Raw genomic sequence first — 16,988 nt, 5'->3', positions numbered from 1 at the left:
CAAGCTGGCGGTCGCAAAGGCGGAGTTCGCAACCTTGGAACGGTTAGGGATTATTCGCTGGTCGAATAGTCCCTGGTCTTCACCCCTCCATATCGTCCCGAAGCCTGGCGGCGGATGGCGGCCATGCGGCGACTATCGACGCCTCAATGACGCCACCACTCCTGATCGGTACCCGATCCCCCACATTCAGGATTTCTCTGCCCATTTGGCAGGGAACATCGTGTTCTCAAAAGTTGACCTCGTCCGGGGCTACCACCAGGTTCCAGTTCATCCACAGGACGTCCAGAAGACCGCAGTCATCACCCCATTCGGCCTCTTCGAGGTTTTACGAATGCCGTTTGGGTTAAAGAACGCCGCCCAGGCTTTCCAACACGTGATGGACTCCGTGCTGCGGGAACTCAAGTTCCTCTTCGTCTACCTGGATGATATTCTAATTGCCAGTCCTAATAAGGAAGAACATACCTGTCACCTACGCACCCTTTTTCGACGCCTCAGCCAACACGGCCTGATTATCAACCTGGCCAAGTGTCAGTTTAGCCTGCACCAAATTGACATCCTGGGGCATCGCATCACCTCAGAGGGAGTGGTTCCTTTACCTTCTAAAGTAGAGGCAGTGACATCCTTTCCACGCCCGCAGAACATAAAGGCCCTGCAGGAATTCCTAGGCATGGTAAACTTTTACCACCGTTTTGTGCCTAAGGCGGCACTACTCATGCAGCCCCTGTACGAGGCCCTCAAGGGCAAGACCAGCAAGAACCCGGTAGACTAGACGAATGACATGGCCCGAGCATTCGCCAACACCAAAAGCGCCTTAGCCAACGCGACTATGCTGGCGCACCCGCTGCCAGGAGCCACCATCGCCCTCACCACTGACGCGTCAGACTACGCAGTCGGTGTCGTGCAACAGCAGTGGGTGAACGGGACGTGGCAGCCATTGGCATTCTTCAGCCGTCAACTACGGCAGAACGAGAGAGCATACAGCATGTTCGACCGGGAGTTGCTCGCCCTTTTTCTGGCCATCCGCCATTTTCGGTTCCTACTGGAAGGACGTCCTTTCACCACCTTTGTAGACCATAAGCCGCTGACCTTTGCAATGTCCAAGACCGCGGTCAGCCCAACAGCAGCGTCAACTGACCTACATATCCGAATTCACCACAGATATACAGCACGTGGCTGGTACGGACAACCTGGTGGCAGACTGCCTCTCCCGCACGATCGTCAATACAGTTCATTTGGGCATCGACTACGCCCTCATGGCAGCGGACCAAGCCTCAGACCCAGAAGTCCAAGCTTACAGAATGGCCATCACTGGCCTCCGGTTGGCCGACGTCAAGTTCCATTCGGCAGGTACCACGTTGTTGTGTGACGTCTCCGTACAGGATCCTTGCCCTGTCGTGCCAGTCGTCTGGCGCCGCAAATTGTTCAACGCCATACATGGGTTGTCACACCCTGGAATGAAGGCCTCTCAGAAACTGATGTCAGCGAAATTTGTATGGCATGGCATGCATAATGATGTCTGCGACTGGGCCAACACCTGCGTCGTCTGCCAAAAGGCCAAGGTACAACGCCACATCAAAGCTCTGTTGGCCGCCTTCACAGTTCCAGAGTGACGTTTTGACCATGTCAACGTGGACCTGGTAGGACCACTCCCACCCTCCCATGGTTTTTCACACATCCTGACCATGGTTGACCACACCACCAGATGGCCGGAGGCGGTCACCCTGTCATCCATTACTTCGGCGGACGTGGCCAGGGCATTCATTTCCTCCTGGATCGCCCGTTTCGGAGTGCCCGCAGATATTTCGTCAGACAGGGGACCGCAGTTTTCCTCCGAACTCTGGAATGCAGTGGCCCAAGGACTCGGTGTCAAATTACACCGCACCACGGCCTACCACTCACAGGCGAATGGCCTCTGCGAACGCTTCCACTGGTCAATGAAAGCTGCCCTGAGGGCCAGCCTCCAGGACACTGGAGGGGCAGACAAGCTACCGTGGGTCCTGTTGGGCCTTCGCACAGCCCCCAAAGAAGACCTTCACTCTTCATCAGCAGAGCTTGTGTATGGTCAGCTGCTGCGAGTCCCAGGGGACTTCCTACCAACATCGACGGAGCCATGGTCCGCGTCTGCCCAGCTTGCTAGTCACCAAGAGGCGGCCAGATATTTCGCACCGGTGCCCACTTCACACCACGGGCCGCAGAGGTCACACGTTCCCACGGAGCTTCATAAGGCTGAATATGTTTTTATTCGCTTTGATGCACATAGGGATCCGCTCAAGGCCCCATATACCAGTCCCTTCCGCGTGTTGGAAGCAGGGGACAAAACCTTCACGGTAGATGTCAGTGGTAAACCGGACCACATTTCGGTCGACCGCTTAAAGCTAGCACATTTAGACCTCGACCGCCCCGTCGAGACAACACAACCGCCGAGACGGGGTCGGCTACCCATCGTCATTACGGCAGACCAAGTGCGACCGCCCGCCAGACCGCCAGCCGCCCAGCAGCCTCCGCCTCGAGTGTACAGGAGTCGTTCTGACAGGCTCGTCAGACCCCCTCACTGTTTGACTTTGTCCGTTAAAGCGAATTCTGGGGGGGCGCATGTGGCAGAACCACTGAATGACTCTAGCTAACTATATATAATTCTCTTTAACGATGTTCTAACACCAGCCTAAACCTGTACCATTGTGTTAGGCATTACTGTGTTTTGTATATAGAGTTTGCATGTACGGGGCGTGGCCCCTTTAATAGCGCGGGAAAACGCGATGACATCACGTCGCAAACCACGGGGCTGCCCAGGCAGTCCATGTGGCATCTCCGTTGAGTAAAGACCTGTTTAATTGTTCTCTTGTGTCGATCTCCGTTATTCATCGGAATTCGTTAATTCCTACAATGTCACACTGATCATTGATGACGGCCAGGTGAGTACTTATACTACTCTATAGTTTGACAGTTAAGGTTCATAGTTTATAAAGTTAGACGGTCTTAATTTTGTGGTTATAGTTTCTAAGGTCTCTGTAGTATAGCGTGGAGTGGTAGTAAACAAGGGCCCTTGAGTATATCATTTAATTGTCGTATAATTGGTGGTATTGATTTAAATTAATTAAAGGGTGTCATGGCAGGACAGCTCAGCCCCGTGGCATGCTCCTCCTGCACTATGTGGGAAATCAGGGCACTTCCTGTGTCCCTGACGACCATGTGTGCGGGAAGTGTATCCAGCTGCAGCATTGCGGCGCTGGAGCTGCGAATGGTTACACACTGGAGCATTCACGATGCTGAGGATGTCGTGGATATCATGTTTAATCAGTTGGTCACACCGCAGGTAAAGGCTGCACAGGCAGGAAGGGAATGGGTGACCACCAGGCAGAGTAGTAGTCGCAGGCAGGTAGTGCAGGGGTCCCCTGTGGCCATCCCCCTCTCAAACAGATATACCGCTTTGGATATTGTTGGGTGGATGGCTTATCAGGGGAAGGCAGCAGCAACCAACTTCCTGGCACCATGGGTGGTTCTGCTGCACAGGACGGGAGGAAAAAGAATGGGAGAGCTATAGTGATAGGGGATTCTATTGTAAGGGGAATAGATAGGCGTTTATGCGGCCGCAAACGAGACTCCAGGATGGTATGTTGCCACCCTGGTGCAAGGGTCAAGGATGTCTTGGAGCGGCTGCAGGGCATTCTGGAGGGGGAGGGTGAACAGCCAGTTGTCCTGGTGCATATAGGTACCAACGATATCGGTAAAAAATGGGATGAGGTCCTAAAAGCTGAATATAGGGAGTTAGGAGGTAAATTAAAAAATAGGACCTCAAAGGTAGTAATCTCAGGATTGCTACCAGTGCCACGTGCTAGTCAGAGTAGAAATAGAAGGATGTTTCAGATGAATACGTGGCTAGAAGAATGGTGCAAGGGGGAGGGATTCAAATTCCTGGGACATTGGAACCGGTTCTGGGGGAAGTGGGACCAGTACAAACTGGACGGTTTGCACCTGGGCAGGCCCGGGACCAATGTCCTAGGGGGAGTGTTTGCTAGTGCTGTTGGGGAGGGTTTAAACTAAAATGGCAGGGGGTTGGGAACCTGTGCAGGGAGACAGAGGAAAGGGAAGCAAGGATAGAAGCAAAAGACAGGAAGGAGAAAAGCAAAAGTGGAAGGCAGAGAAATCAAGGGTGTAAATCAAACATGGCTGCAGTAAACAATAATTCTAAAAGGTCTAAGAGTATTAAAAAAACAAGCCTGAAAGCTTTGTGTCTCAATGCGAGGAGCATTCGTAATAAGGTGGATGAATTAGCTGCGCAAATAGATGTAAACGGATATGATATAATTGGGATTATGGAGACATGGCTCCAGGGTGACCAAGGCTGGGAATTCAACATCCAGAGGTATTCAATATTCACGAAGGACAGGCAAAAAGGAAAAGGCAGTGGGGTATCATTGCTGGTTAAAGAGGAGATTAGCACAATAGTAAGGAAGGATATTAGCTCTGATGATGTGGAATCTGTATGGGTAGAGCTGAGAAATACCAAGGGGCATAAAACGTTAGTGGGAGTTGTATACTGATGCCCAAACAGTAATGCTGAAGTTGGGGATGGCATTAAATGGGAAATTAGAGATGCGTGCAATAAGGGTACAGCAGTTATCATGGGTGACTTTAATCTACATATAGATTGGTCTAACCAAATTAGTAACAATACTGTGGAAGAGGAATTCCTAGAGTGTATATGGGATGGTTTCCTGGACCAATATGTCGAGGAACCAACTGGAGATCAGGCCATCTTAGACTGGGTATTATGTAATGAGAAAGGATTAATTAGCAATCTTGTTGTGCGAGGCCCCTTGGGGAGGAGCGATCATAATGTGATAGAATTCTTCATTAAGATGGAGAGTGAAGTACAGGTAGACTATCCTTTATCCGAAAACCTCGGGACCAGCCGAGTTTCGGATAAAGGAGAATTTCGGATTTTGGAAGGTGGGTCGGCGGGGGTCCGCGGGGGGGTCGGCGGGGGTCCGCGGGGGGGTCGGCGGGGGGTCATGTGCACGACTTACGCTGATGCTCAGCATAAGTCAGTCGGGGTCGGCGGGGGTCGGGGCCGGCGGGGTCCGCGGGGGGGTCGGCGGTTGTCGGGGCTGGCGGGGTCGACAGTTGTCGGGGCTGGCGGGGTCCGCGGGGGGGTCGGCGGGGGGGATCGGCGGTTGTCGGGGCCGGCGGGGTCCGCGGGGGGGTCGGCGGGGGGGATCGGCGGTTGTCGGGGCCGGCGGGGTCCGCGGGGGGGTCGGCGGGGAGGATCGGCGGTTGTTGGGGCCGGCGGGGTCCGCGGGGGGTTGGCGGTTGTCGGGGCTGGCGGGGCCCGCGGGGGGGTCGGCGGTTGTCGGGGCTGGCGGGGTCGGCGGTTGTCGGGGTTGGCGGGGTCGGCGGTTGTCGGGGCCGGCGAGGGGGGTCGGCGGTTGTCAGGGCTGGCGGGGTCGGCGGTTGTCGGGGCTGGCGGGGTCGGCGGTTGTCGGGGCCGGCGGGGTCCGCGGGGGGGTCGGCGGTTGTCGGGGCTGGCGGGGTCGGCGGTTGTCGGGGCTGGCAGGGTTGTCGGGGCCGGCAGGGGGTCGTGCGCACGACTTACCCTTTATCCGAACTTCCGAAACCGGAACCCTCTAAAAACCGAAGGTTTTTTCGTTCGTACGCACGACTTACGCTGAACGGTTTTTAGAGGGTTTCGGTTTTCAGAAGTCCGGATAAAGGGTAGTCTACCTGTAGTTGATTCAGAGACTTGGGTACTGAATTTAAATAAAGGAAACTATGATGGTATGAGGCGAGAGTTGGCTAGGATGGATTGGGGAATGTTACTTAAAGGTTTGAAAGTGAATAGGCAATGGCAAACATTTAAAGATCGAATGGATGAACTACAGCATTTGTTGATCCCTGTTTGGCATAAAAATAAAACAAAAAAGGTGACTCAACATTGGCTAACAAGGGAAATTAGGGATAGCAAAAGATCCAAGGAGAGAACATAAAAATTGGCCAGAAAAAGCAGCAAACCTGAGGATTGGGAGCAGTTTAGGATTCAGCAAAGGAGGACAAAGGGATTAATTAAGAAGGGGGAAAATAGAGTTTGAGAGTAAGCTTGCACGGAACATAAAAACTGATTGTAAAAGCTTCTATAGATATGTGAAGAGAAAAAGATTGGTAAAGTCAAGCGTAGGTCCCTTGCAGTCAGAATCAGAGGAATTTATAATGGGGAACAAAGAAATGGCTGACCAATTAAATACATACTTTGGTTCTGCCTTCACAAAGGAGGACACAAATAAACTCCCAGATATGTCGGGGAACATAGGGTCTAATGAGAGGGAGGAACTGAATGAAATCAGTATTTGTAGGGAAATGGTGTTAGGGAAATTGACGGGATTGAAGGCCGATAAATCCCCAGGGCCTGACAATCTACACCCTAGGGTACTTAAGGAAGTGGCCCTAGAAATAGTAGATGCATTGCTGGTCATCTTCCAACATTCTGTGGACTCTGGAACAATTCCCATGGATTGGAGGGTAGCTAATGTTACCCCACTGTTCAAAAAAGGTGGTAGAGAAAAAACGGGGAATTATAGACAGGTAAGCCTGACATCAATAGTGGGGAAAATGCTAGAGTCCATTATAAAATATGTAATAGCAGAGCACTTGGAAAACAATGACAGGATCGGACAAAGTCAACATGGATTTGCAAAAGGTAAGTCATGCTTGACTAATCTACTGGAATTTTTTGAGGATGTAACTGGTAGAATAGATAAGGGAGAACCAGTGGATGTGGTGTATTTGGACTTTCCGAAGGCTTTCGATAAGGTCCCGCATAAGAGACTAGCGTGCAAAGTTAAATCACATGGGATTGGGGGTAAGGTACTGACTTGGATAGAAAACTGGTTGGCAGACAGGAAGCAAAGAGTTGGAATAAACGTGTCTTTTTCCGAGTGGAAGGCAGTGACTAGTGGGGTACCGCAGGGGTCGGTGCTAGGACCCCAGTTATTCACAATATATATAAATGATCTAGACGAGGGAACCAGATGTAATATCTCCAAGTTTGCAGATGACACAAAGCTGGGTGGGCGTGTGTGCTGTGAGGAGGATGCAGAGAAACTCCAGTACGATTTGGATAGGTTGGGCGATTAGGCAGATGCATGGCAGATGCAGTATAATGTGGACAAATGCGAGGTTATCCACTTTGGTGGCAAAAACAGGAAGGCAGATTATTATCTGAACAGCAATAGATTGGGAAAAGGGGAAGTGCAACGAGACCTGGATGTCCTTGTGCACCAGTCGCTGAAGGTAAGCATGCAGGTGCAGCAGATGGTTAAGAAGGCAAATGATATGCTGGCCTTCATAGCGAGAGGATTCGAGTACAGGAGCAAGGATGTCTTACTGCAGTTGTACAGGGCCTTGGTGAGACCACACCTTGAGTATTGTGTGCAGTTTTGGTCGCCTTATCTGAGGAAGGATGTTCTTGCCATGGAGGGAGTGCAGTGAAGATTCACCAGACTAATACCTGGGATGGCAGGAATGACATATGAAGAGAGATTGGGTCGATTACGCTTATATTTGCTGGAGTTTAGAAGAATGAGTGGGGATCTCATTGAAACTTATAAAATTCTAACAGGACTAGACAGATTAGATGCAGGAAGGCTGTTCCCGATGGCGGGGGAGTCCAGAGCCAGGGGTCACAGTCTAATGATAAGGGGTAAGCCATTTAGGACTGAGATGAGGAGGAATTTCTTCACCCAGAGAGTGGTGAACCTGTGAAATTCTCTACCACAGAAGACAGTTGAGGCCAATTCATTAAATATATTCAAGAAGGAGTTGGATGTATTTCTTAAGGCTAAAGGGATCAAGGGATATGGGGAGAAAGCAGGGACAGGGTACTGAATTTGGATGATCAGCCATGATCGCATTGAGTGGCGGAGCAGGCTCGAGGGACCGAATGGCCTACTCCTGCTCCTATCTTCTATGTCTATGTTTCTATTATGTCACAATGATCTTCTACACCACGGTCAATTTAGAGTTTAGGGTTAGTGGTTAGGATTTAGGATCAGGTTTAGGGTTAGGGTTAATGGGTAGAGTTTGGAATCAGGGTTAGTGTTTCGTATTAGGGTTTGGATTAGTGGTTAGGGTTAGGGGTTGGGGTTAGAGGTAGTGGTTAGGGTTTGGGATTAATGTTAGGGTTTGGGGTTAGGGTTTGAAGCAGTTTATTCTTTAAATTATTACGTGTCCTGTTAGGGTTAGATGTCATTTTTTAATTATTACTGACAACATTCCATTAGGATTCGGCACCTGCGGAACATTCATTTCCCAAGCATTATGGAGAGGAAAAGGGATCAGAAATCTGTTAAACCTGGGGCCGGAATCTCCGGGGCTTTCACCAGTGGACGGAGCTGGGCCACCAGCAGCAGTCGTGGGCCCGAGAAGAGCGGCCAAGCCCAGAGCTGTGCCTGTGTTCTCGGCAATGTTTCATAGGTTCATAGCCCGGCCAACCCCATTCAGGCACACAACGGCCGAGACAACCGGAGCAGACTTCCGATGTGCTCCACCTGTCCAGCACTTGGGACAAGGGTGAGCAGAGCAATCCCGGGGTCAGGATGTCCTATGATAATCAGCAGGCTTGGTCAAGTAACAGAAACAGCCTGCCCATGGATCTCAAAGTTAACCCAGGTCTGAATTTTAGTACCTCTGGTACCTTCCAAGCTGCAACCAGAGACCTGTGTAACATCAACCAGGGAGCTGTTGTCTCCATACACAAGATCACCAATACCATCTTCAAGAGAGCTGCGGAATTCATCAGACTTTGGATGACTCCTAGACAGCAGCATGAAAAGGGCTATTCAGTTGCTGGATTCCCACAAATGCAGGGTGTCAGCTGGGGCTCAGTCGGTTGCACACTCGCCTATGAGTCAGAAGGTTGTCCCATTAAGAACATAGGAAGTAAGAGCAGGAGTAGGCCATACAGCCCCTCGAGCCTGCTCCGCCATTCAATAAGATCAGGGCCAATCATCAACCTCAACTCCACTTTCCCGCCCGATCTCCATATCCCTCGATTCCCCTAGAGTCCAAAAATCTATCGCTCTCAGCCTTGAATATACTCAAAGACTCAGCATTCACAGCCCTCTGGGGCAGAGAATTCCAAAGATTCACAGCCCTCTGAGAGAAGAAATTCCTCTCCTCATCTCAGTCTTAAATGGCCGACCCCTTATCCTGAGACTATGCCCCCTAGTTCTAGACACTCCAGCCAGGGGAAACAACCTCTCAGCATCTACCCTGTCAATCCCCTTCAGAATCTTGTATGTTTCAATGAGATCACCTCTCATTCTTCTAAACTCCAGAGAGTATAGGCCCATTCTACACAATCTCTCCTCATAGGACAGCCCTCTCATCCCAGGAATCAATCTAGTGAACCTTTGTTGCACCGCCTCCAAGGCAAGTATATCCTTCTTTAGATAAAAAGACCAAAACTGTGCACAGTACTCCAGGTGTCGTCTTCCGCGAAACTTCAGCGCATAATCCAGGCTGACGCTCCAATGCAGTATTGAGGGAGTGCTGCACTGTCGGAGGTGCCGTTTTACGGACAAGACGTTAAACTGAGGCTACTTCCCTTGCAAAAAAATCCCATGGCACTATTTGAAGAAGAGCAGGGGAGTTCTCCCCGGTTCAACATTTGTCCCTCAAACAATACATAAAATAGTTGTAGAAACCTAATAAAAAAAGTTTGCCTACATTACAAAAGCGACTATAATTCAAAAGTACTTCAATGGCTGTAAAGCTCTTTGGGATGTGCTGAGGTTGTAAAAGACAATGTATAAATGTAGATTCTTTCTTTCTTGCTTCAGATGGCTCCCACATTGCATTGCAGGCTCCTATTGTAGACCCATTGAATTTCCTGAATATAAAGTGATTTCACTGCCTCAGTGTTCGAATGGTCTGTGACCAGCTACAATGAATCAGATGACAATGGAGTACTAGGGTGGCTTGTGGGAAAGAAGGCATACCCCTCGCTGCCGTGGTTTAAGATGCCCTTTGACTGCCAAGCTCAGCAGTGGAATACTGGGGCAATGAGACCTATGCATCCACAATTTGGTCATTGAGAGGACAGGAAAGGGCTGGAAGGGAAGCTTTCGCTGACTTGATTAGATCAGGAGGGGCTCTGCTATGTGCTCCAAAGGAGGGTGGAGGTGGGGGGGGAGTCGCTCGTATTATGGTTGCTTGCTGTGCCCTTCATAACTTTGCGATTCAGAAAGGACCGGACATGGAATGGCAAGAGGAGGTGGGCCCAGAAGCTGAGAATGCTGCTGATCTTGGAGCTCAGCATTAAGGGGGAATCACCACTTTTTTTATTCGTTCATGGAATGTGGGCATCGCTCGCAAGGCCAGCATTTATTTCCCATCCCTAATTGCCCTTGAGAAGGTGGTGGTGATCCGCATTCTTGAACTGCTGCAGTCCATGTGGTGAAGGTACTCCCACAGTGCTGTTAGGGAGGGAGTTCCAGGATTTTGACCCAGCGACGATGAAGGATCGGCGATATGCTCCCAAGTCAGGATGGTGTGTGACTTGGAGGGGAACTTGGAGGTGATGGTGTTCCCCTGCACCTGCTGCCCTTGTCCATCTCGGTGGAAGAGGTCGCGGGTTTGGGAGGTGCTGCCGAAGAAGCCTTGGCGAGTTGCTGTAGTGCATCTTGTAGATGGTGCACACTGCAGCCACGGTGCGCCGGTGGTGGAGGGAGTGAATGTTTAAGGTGGTGGATGGGGTGCCAATCAAGTGGGCTGCTTTGTCCTGGATGGTGTCGAGCTTCTTGAGTGTTGTTGGAGCTGCACTCATCCAGGCAAGTGGAGAGTATTCCATCACACTCCTTCCTTGTGCTTTGTAGATGGTGGAAAGGCTTTGGGGATCCCCACTGCATTATAACAGTGTCTACACTTCAAAAGTACTTCATTGACTGTAAAGCACTGTGGGAGATCCTGAATGCAGTGAAAGGCGCTATATAAATGCAAGTTCTTTCTTTAGATATAAGGCGCACCACTTTTTGATGTTGATTCACATCCTCTATAATGTAGCCTGCAGTAAAATAATCAGAGAATCTTACAGAGCAGAAGGAGGCCATTCGGCCCATTGTCCCTGTGCCGGCTCTTTGAAAGAACTATCCAAATAGTCCTACTACCCCCCTGCTCTTTCCCCATAGCACTGCAACTCTTTCCTTTTCAATGCCTTTTTGAAAGTTACTATTGAATCTGCTTCCACTGCCCTTTCAGGCAGTGCATTACAGATCATAACTCGCTGCATAAAAAAAAAATTTCCTTATCTCCCCTCTGGTTCTTTTACCATAATATATACAGGATATAATTATTTCTGTTTTTTCCATATATAATATATATATTAATTTGTACCATATACAGAGAATTACACCTGGTTTCATCCAGTATATCAAATGTCATTAGTCACATGGATAACAATAGCAGGAATAGCTGGTGAAATAACTGCTCTCATTTCCCTCCACACCATGGCGTATTTCAATGGTCCGCCAACTATATCTTTCGATTAGGCACTTTACAGCCTTCTGGACTCAACATTGAGTTCAATAATATCAGAGCATAACCTCGGCCCCTATCTTTTTTTTCTTCTCTCCCTCTCTCTCACATGGCAGCTGTCTTTCATTCTGCCATTTACACTTCATCTAGAGCCATCCTTTGTTTCTTAACTTGTCCCATTACCATCTCCTTTTGCCTCGCACCATCATCCCTTTTGTATCTTAATCTCTCCTGCCTTCCATCCTATCACAGGCCTTCCCTTTGTTCTTTCCTCCCCTCCCCCCTTTCCCTGCCCCTGCACTTGCTTAAAAACCTGTTCAATCTCCAACTTTTTTCCAGTTCTGACGAAGGGTCATCGACCTGAAACGTTAACTCTGTTTCTCTCTCCACAGATGTTGCCTCACCTGCTGAGTATTTCCAACAATTTCTCTTTTTATTTTATGTTATATATCCACAGGTAGCTCAGCTGAGACAGCTCCAAGATTGTGAACCTCGATTTCAGACCTGTAAAAACAGGGCTGGGGATCAGTCCATGTTCGAGAGAGAGCAGCGATCAGATCACAGAACGGCTTCTTTAAATCTGCTTACCTGGTCAAAAGGGCTTGAATGTCCCGAGGGGGAAGGGACAGAATAAACATTACTTATTCAGATTAAAGAGCTGCTGCTACGAATCTCTCGATGAAACTTCAAAAGGAACGACAACGAGAAAAAGAAAAAAAATACTTGCTTTTACACAGCACCTTTCACATAGAAACATAGAAGCTAGGAGCAGGAGTAGGCCATTCGGCCCCTCGAGCCTGCTCCACCATTCAATGCGATCATGGCTGATCATGCAAATTCAGTACCCGGTCCCTGCTTTCTCCCCATACCCCTTGATCCCTTTAGCCTTAAGAAATATATCCAACTCCTTCTTGAATATATTTAATGAATTGGCCTCCACCGCCTTCTGTGGTAGAGAGTTCCACAGGTTCACCACTCTCTGGGTGAAGAAATTCCTCCTCATTTCTGTCCTAAATGGCCTACCCTTTATCCTTAGACTGTGTCCCCTGGTTCTGGACTCCCCGACCATCGGGAACATCCTTCCTGCATCTAGTCTGTCTGGTCCTGTCAGAATTTTATAAGTTTCAATGAGATCACCTCTCATTCTTCTAAACTCCAGCGAGTACAAGCCCAATCAACCCAATCTCTCCTCATACGTCATTCCTGCCATCCCAGGTATCAGCCTGGTGACTCTTCGCTGAACTCCTTCCATGGCAAGAACATCCTTCCTCAGATAAGGTGACCAAAACTGCACACAATACTCAGGATGTGGTCTCACCAAGGCCCTGTACAACTGCAGCAAGACATCCTTGTTCCTGTACTCAAACCCTCTCGCTACGAAGGCCAACATACCATTTGCCTTCTTAACCACCTGCTGCACCTGCATGCTTACCTTCAGTGACTGGTGCACAAGGACACCCAGGTCCAGTTGCACTTCCCCTTCTCCCAATCTATTGCCATTTAGATAATAATCTGCCTTTCTGTTTTTGCCACCAAGGTGGATAACCTTATATTTATCCACGTTATATTGCATCTGCCATGTTTCTGCCCAATCACCCAACATGTCCAAATCATCCTGGAGTTTCTTGACATCCTCCTCACAGCACACACGCCCACCCAGCTTTGTGTCGTCTGCAAATTTGGAGATATTACATCTAGTTCCCTTGTCTAGATCATTAATATATATTGTGAATAGCTGGGGTCCAAGGACCAATCCGTGCGGTACCCCACTAGTCACTGCCTGCCACTCGGAAAAAGACCCGTTTATTCCAACTCTTTGCTTTCTGTCTGCCAACCAGTTCTCTATCCAAGTCAATACCTTGCCCCCAATCCCATGTGCTTTAACTTTACTCGCTAATCTCTTATTCGGGACCTTATCGAAGGCCTTCTGAAAGTCCAGATACACCACATCCACTGGTTCTCCCTTATCTGTTTTACCAGTTACATCCTCAAAAAATTCCAGTAGATTAGTCAAGCACAATTTACCTTTTGTGAATCCATGTTGACTTTGTCCGATCCCGTCACTGTTTTCCAAGTGCTCTGCTATTACATCTTTTATAATGGACTTGAGCATTTTCCCCACTACCGATGTCAGGCTTACCGGTCTATAATTCCCCGTTTTCTCTCTACCACCTTTTTTGAATAGTGGAGTAACATTAGCTACCCTCCAATCCATGGGTACTGTTCCAGATTCCATCGAATGTTGGAAGATGATCAGCAATGCATCTACTATTTCTAGGGTCACTTCCTTAAGTACCCTAGGATGTAGATTATCAGGCCCTGGGGATTTATCGGCCTTCAATCCCATCAATTTCCCTAACACCATTTCCCTACAAATACTGATTTCTTTCAGTTCCTCCCTTTCATCAGACCCTATGTTCCCCGGCATCTCTGGGAGGTTATTTGTGTCCTCCTTTGTGAAGACAGAACCAAAATATGTATTTAGTTGGTCTGCCATTTCTTTGTTCCCCATTATAAATTCCCCTGATTCTGACTGCAAGGGACCTACGCTTGACTTCACCAATCTTTTTCTCTTCACATATCTATAAAAGCTTTTACAGTCAGTTTTTATGTTCCCTGAAAGCTTACTCTCATATTCTATTTTCCCCTTCTTAATTAATCTCTTTGTCCTCCTTTGTTGAATCCTAAACTGCTCCCAATCCTCAGGATTATTGCTTTTTCTGGCCAATTTATATGTTCTCTCCTTGGATCTTATGCTATCCCTAATTTCCCTTGTTAGCCACGGTTGAGTCACCATTTTTGTTTTATTTTTATGCCAAACTGGGATGAACAAATTCTGTAGTTCATCCATGTGGTCTTTGAATGTTTGCCATTGCCTATCCACCGTCAACCCTTTGAGTGACAATCCCCAATCAATCCTACCCAACTCACGCCTCAGACCATTGTAGTTTCCTTTATTTAAATTTAGGACCCTAGTCTCTGTGTCAACTACTTCATTTTCCATCTTAATGAAGAATTCGATCATATTATGATCGCTCTGACCCAAGGGGCCTCGTACAACAAGATTGCTAATTAATCCTTTCTCGTTGCATAATACCCAGTCTAAGATGGCCTGATCTCTGGTTAGTTCCTCAACATATTGGTCCAGGAAACCATCCCGTAAACACTCCAGGAATTCCTCCTCCTCCTTTATGACCTTAGGACGTCTCAAAGCACTTTACAACCAATGAACTACTTTTTTAAGCGTAGTCATTATTGTAATGTAGGAAACGCGGCAGCCAATTTGTGCACAGCAAGGTCCCAGAAACAGCAATGAGATAATAGCCAAATCACCTGGTTTTTTTTTTAGTTATGTTGGTTGGGCGCTAAATAGTGGCCAACACACCGGGGGGAACTCCCCTGCTCTTCAAAATAACGGGATGGGTTCTTTTACATCCACCTGAGAGGGCAGACAGAGCCTTGGTTTAACATCTCATCTAAATGACAGCACCTCCAACAGTGCAGCGCTCCCTCAGAAGTGTCAGCTTGGATTTTATGTACTCAAGTGTCCGAAGTGAGGATTGAACCACACAACCTTCTGACTCAGAGGGAAGAGTGCTTTCCGACTGAGCCACGACTGACACCGAGAAATTAGTCAGAAAAGATCTCGGCCAACTTTTTCTCCATTTTGCCATCCAAAGTCGCATTGCTCCAACTTTACAGTGTAAGATTGCAAGGTGCGAGATGCCGTGATGAAGGCTCATAAAATCTGCCCTCCAGTGTCAGCATTAAGCACTCCCATGGGCAGGATGCAGAGAAAAGCCATCAAGCGCTTCCAGAGTCAGGAACAACAGAGCCAGCAGCAGAGCAAAGCTCTACCTACTCTGCCTCAACGATGCACCTTAACCCCATCCTCAGAAGAGCCCCAACTGCACGTGTGTGAGCATCTCCAGTTCCCACCTCAGCCCTCTCTGAGTCCAATCGCCAGTCAGTGCCACTGTTACACTGTGTGTAGGAACTGCACTGAGATATCTTCATCTCATTTCCCATTGGACCCTTACAGCAGAAAGAGTAGACGTCCATCCCACTGGTCAGATTGGGGTCAAACACAAGCCCAGAGGTGAAAGGTCAGTATATTAACCCACTGCTCCCCCACACCACCCTCCCCCCCCGCCCCCAAGCCTCAAGTCCCCTGAATGTTTTAGTGTTTCTACTGACCTTCCTGAGGGGACTGGTTTGATCCCATTTACCCTTTATATCAATCCCACTGACAGTTATTTCACTGTCCGTTTAGATTCCCTGTACAAGGAGGAGAGACATTTTGTACCTTGAGGAACTTTGGGGCTTCTTGTACCTCCAGCCTCGCTTTTAGATCTCTTATCGCTCCTTCAAGAGAAGACATTTCATCGAAGGTGCTTTTAAAATTGTTCTCCATTTGTTCTAATATTTTATCTGCTTTTATCTCCAGCTTTGCTTTCATCAGCTCTTCCTTCTCAGACGGGAATTTGTGCATCTTTTCAAAGTCAGTGCTGATTTCACTTCTCAGACCATCAACCTGGGCCTGGAACACATTGAATACCGAACGGAACAAACAATATTTATAATCCCAACATCCCTGTACCTCTATTTGAAATAAAAACTTTAAAACAAACAACCACTTGCGTTTATGTTGTGCCTTTAATGTTGGAAAAAAAAATTCAAGGCGTTTTGCAGAGATGTAATGGTAATAAAAATGGATACCGAGTCAAAGAAGGAGATGTTAGGAGGGGCGGCCAAATGCTTGGTCAAAGAGGTAAATTGCTCCCAAATATCCATAACAACAGAATTATTACAGATACTTAGAAGTATTTATGAGATTATAGTCCAATCAAAAGGTTTACATAGTTTATATAAAGAAAATAGATTAATGGATATCTGGGAGTGAGTTACAGGCCGGAATCTAATCGAGGGGTTCAGGTGGTTTATATATAGAATAATGAATACCCGGGAGTGAGTTACAGACTGGAATCTAATCGAGGGGTTCAGATGGTTTATATATAGAATAATGGATACCCGGGAGTGAGTTACAGGCTGGAATCTAATTGAAGGGTTCAGATGGTTCATATAAACAATAATGGATACCCGGGAGTGAGTTACAGACTGGAATCTAATCAAGGGGTTCAGATGGTTTATGTATTGAATAATGGATACCTGGGTGTGAGTTACAGGCTGCAATCTAATCGAGGGGCTCAGATGGTTTATATATAGAATAATGGATACCCGGGAGTGAGTTACAGGCTGGAATCTAATTGAGTGGTTCAGATGGATTATATATAGAACTAGCTGGAGTGCCCGGTGGTGCCGAGGCTTTTTTGTAAAACTGTTTTTGAGACTGTTGGGATTGAAGAACTCTTCCTAAGCACCCAGGAGGTGGTTGTTTAACTTCGTTTTTTGTTAATGGGGATCGCCAGTAGCCATATACTCCAGGTTTTACAGTTTTGGGT

General features: G+C 48.0%; 1 protein-coding gene across 1 annotated transcript in view; it reads right to left on the bottom strand.

The window, feature by feature from the left end:
- Positions 1 to 16,988, bottom strand: part of LOC147095827 (E3 ubiquitin-protein ligase TRIM39-like) — a 141,944-nt gene that overhangs the window by 109,474 nt on the left and 15,482 nt on the right. The window contains exon 2 of the mRNA XM_085974834.1: positions 9,519 to 9,543. Coding sequence (XP_085830960.1) covers positions 9,519 to 9,543 — 25 coding nt within the window. The remainder of the gene's footprint in view (positions 1 to 9,518; positions 9,544 to 16,988) is intronic.

This window comes from Somniosus microcephalus, unplaced genomic scaffold (genome assembly GCF_052327205.1).
Source record: "Somniosus microcephalus isolate GS21.2 unplaced genomic scaffold, FLI_Smic_1.0 unresolved_chr1, whole genome shotgun sequence".
Lineage (NCBI taxonomy): Eukaryota > Metazoa > Chordata > Chondrichthyes > Squaliformes > Somniosidae > Somniosus > Somniosus microcephalus.
Note: the sequence above shows the minus strand (reverse complement) of the source record. Positions and strands in the feature narration are given on the sequence as shown.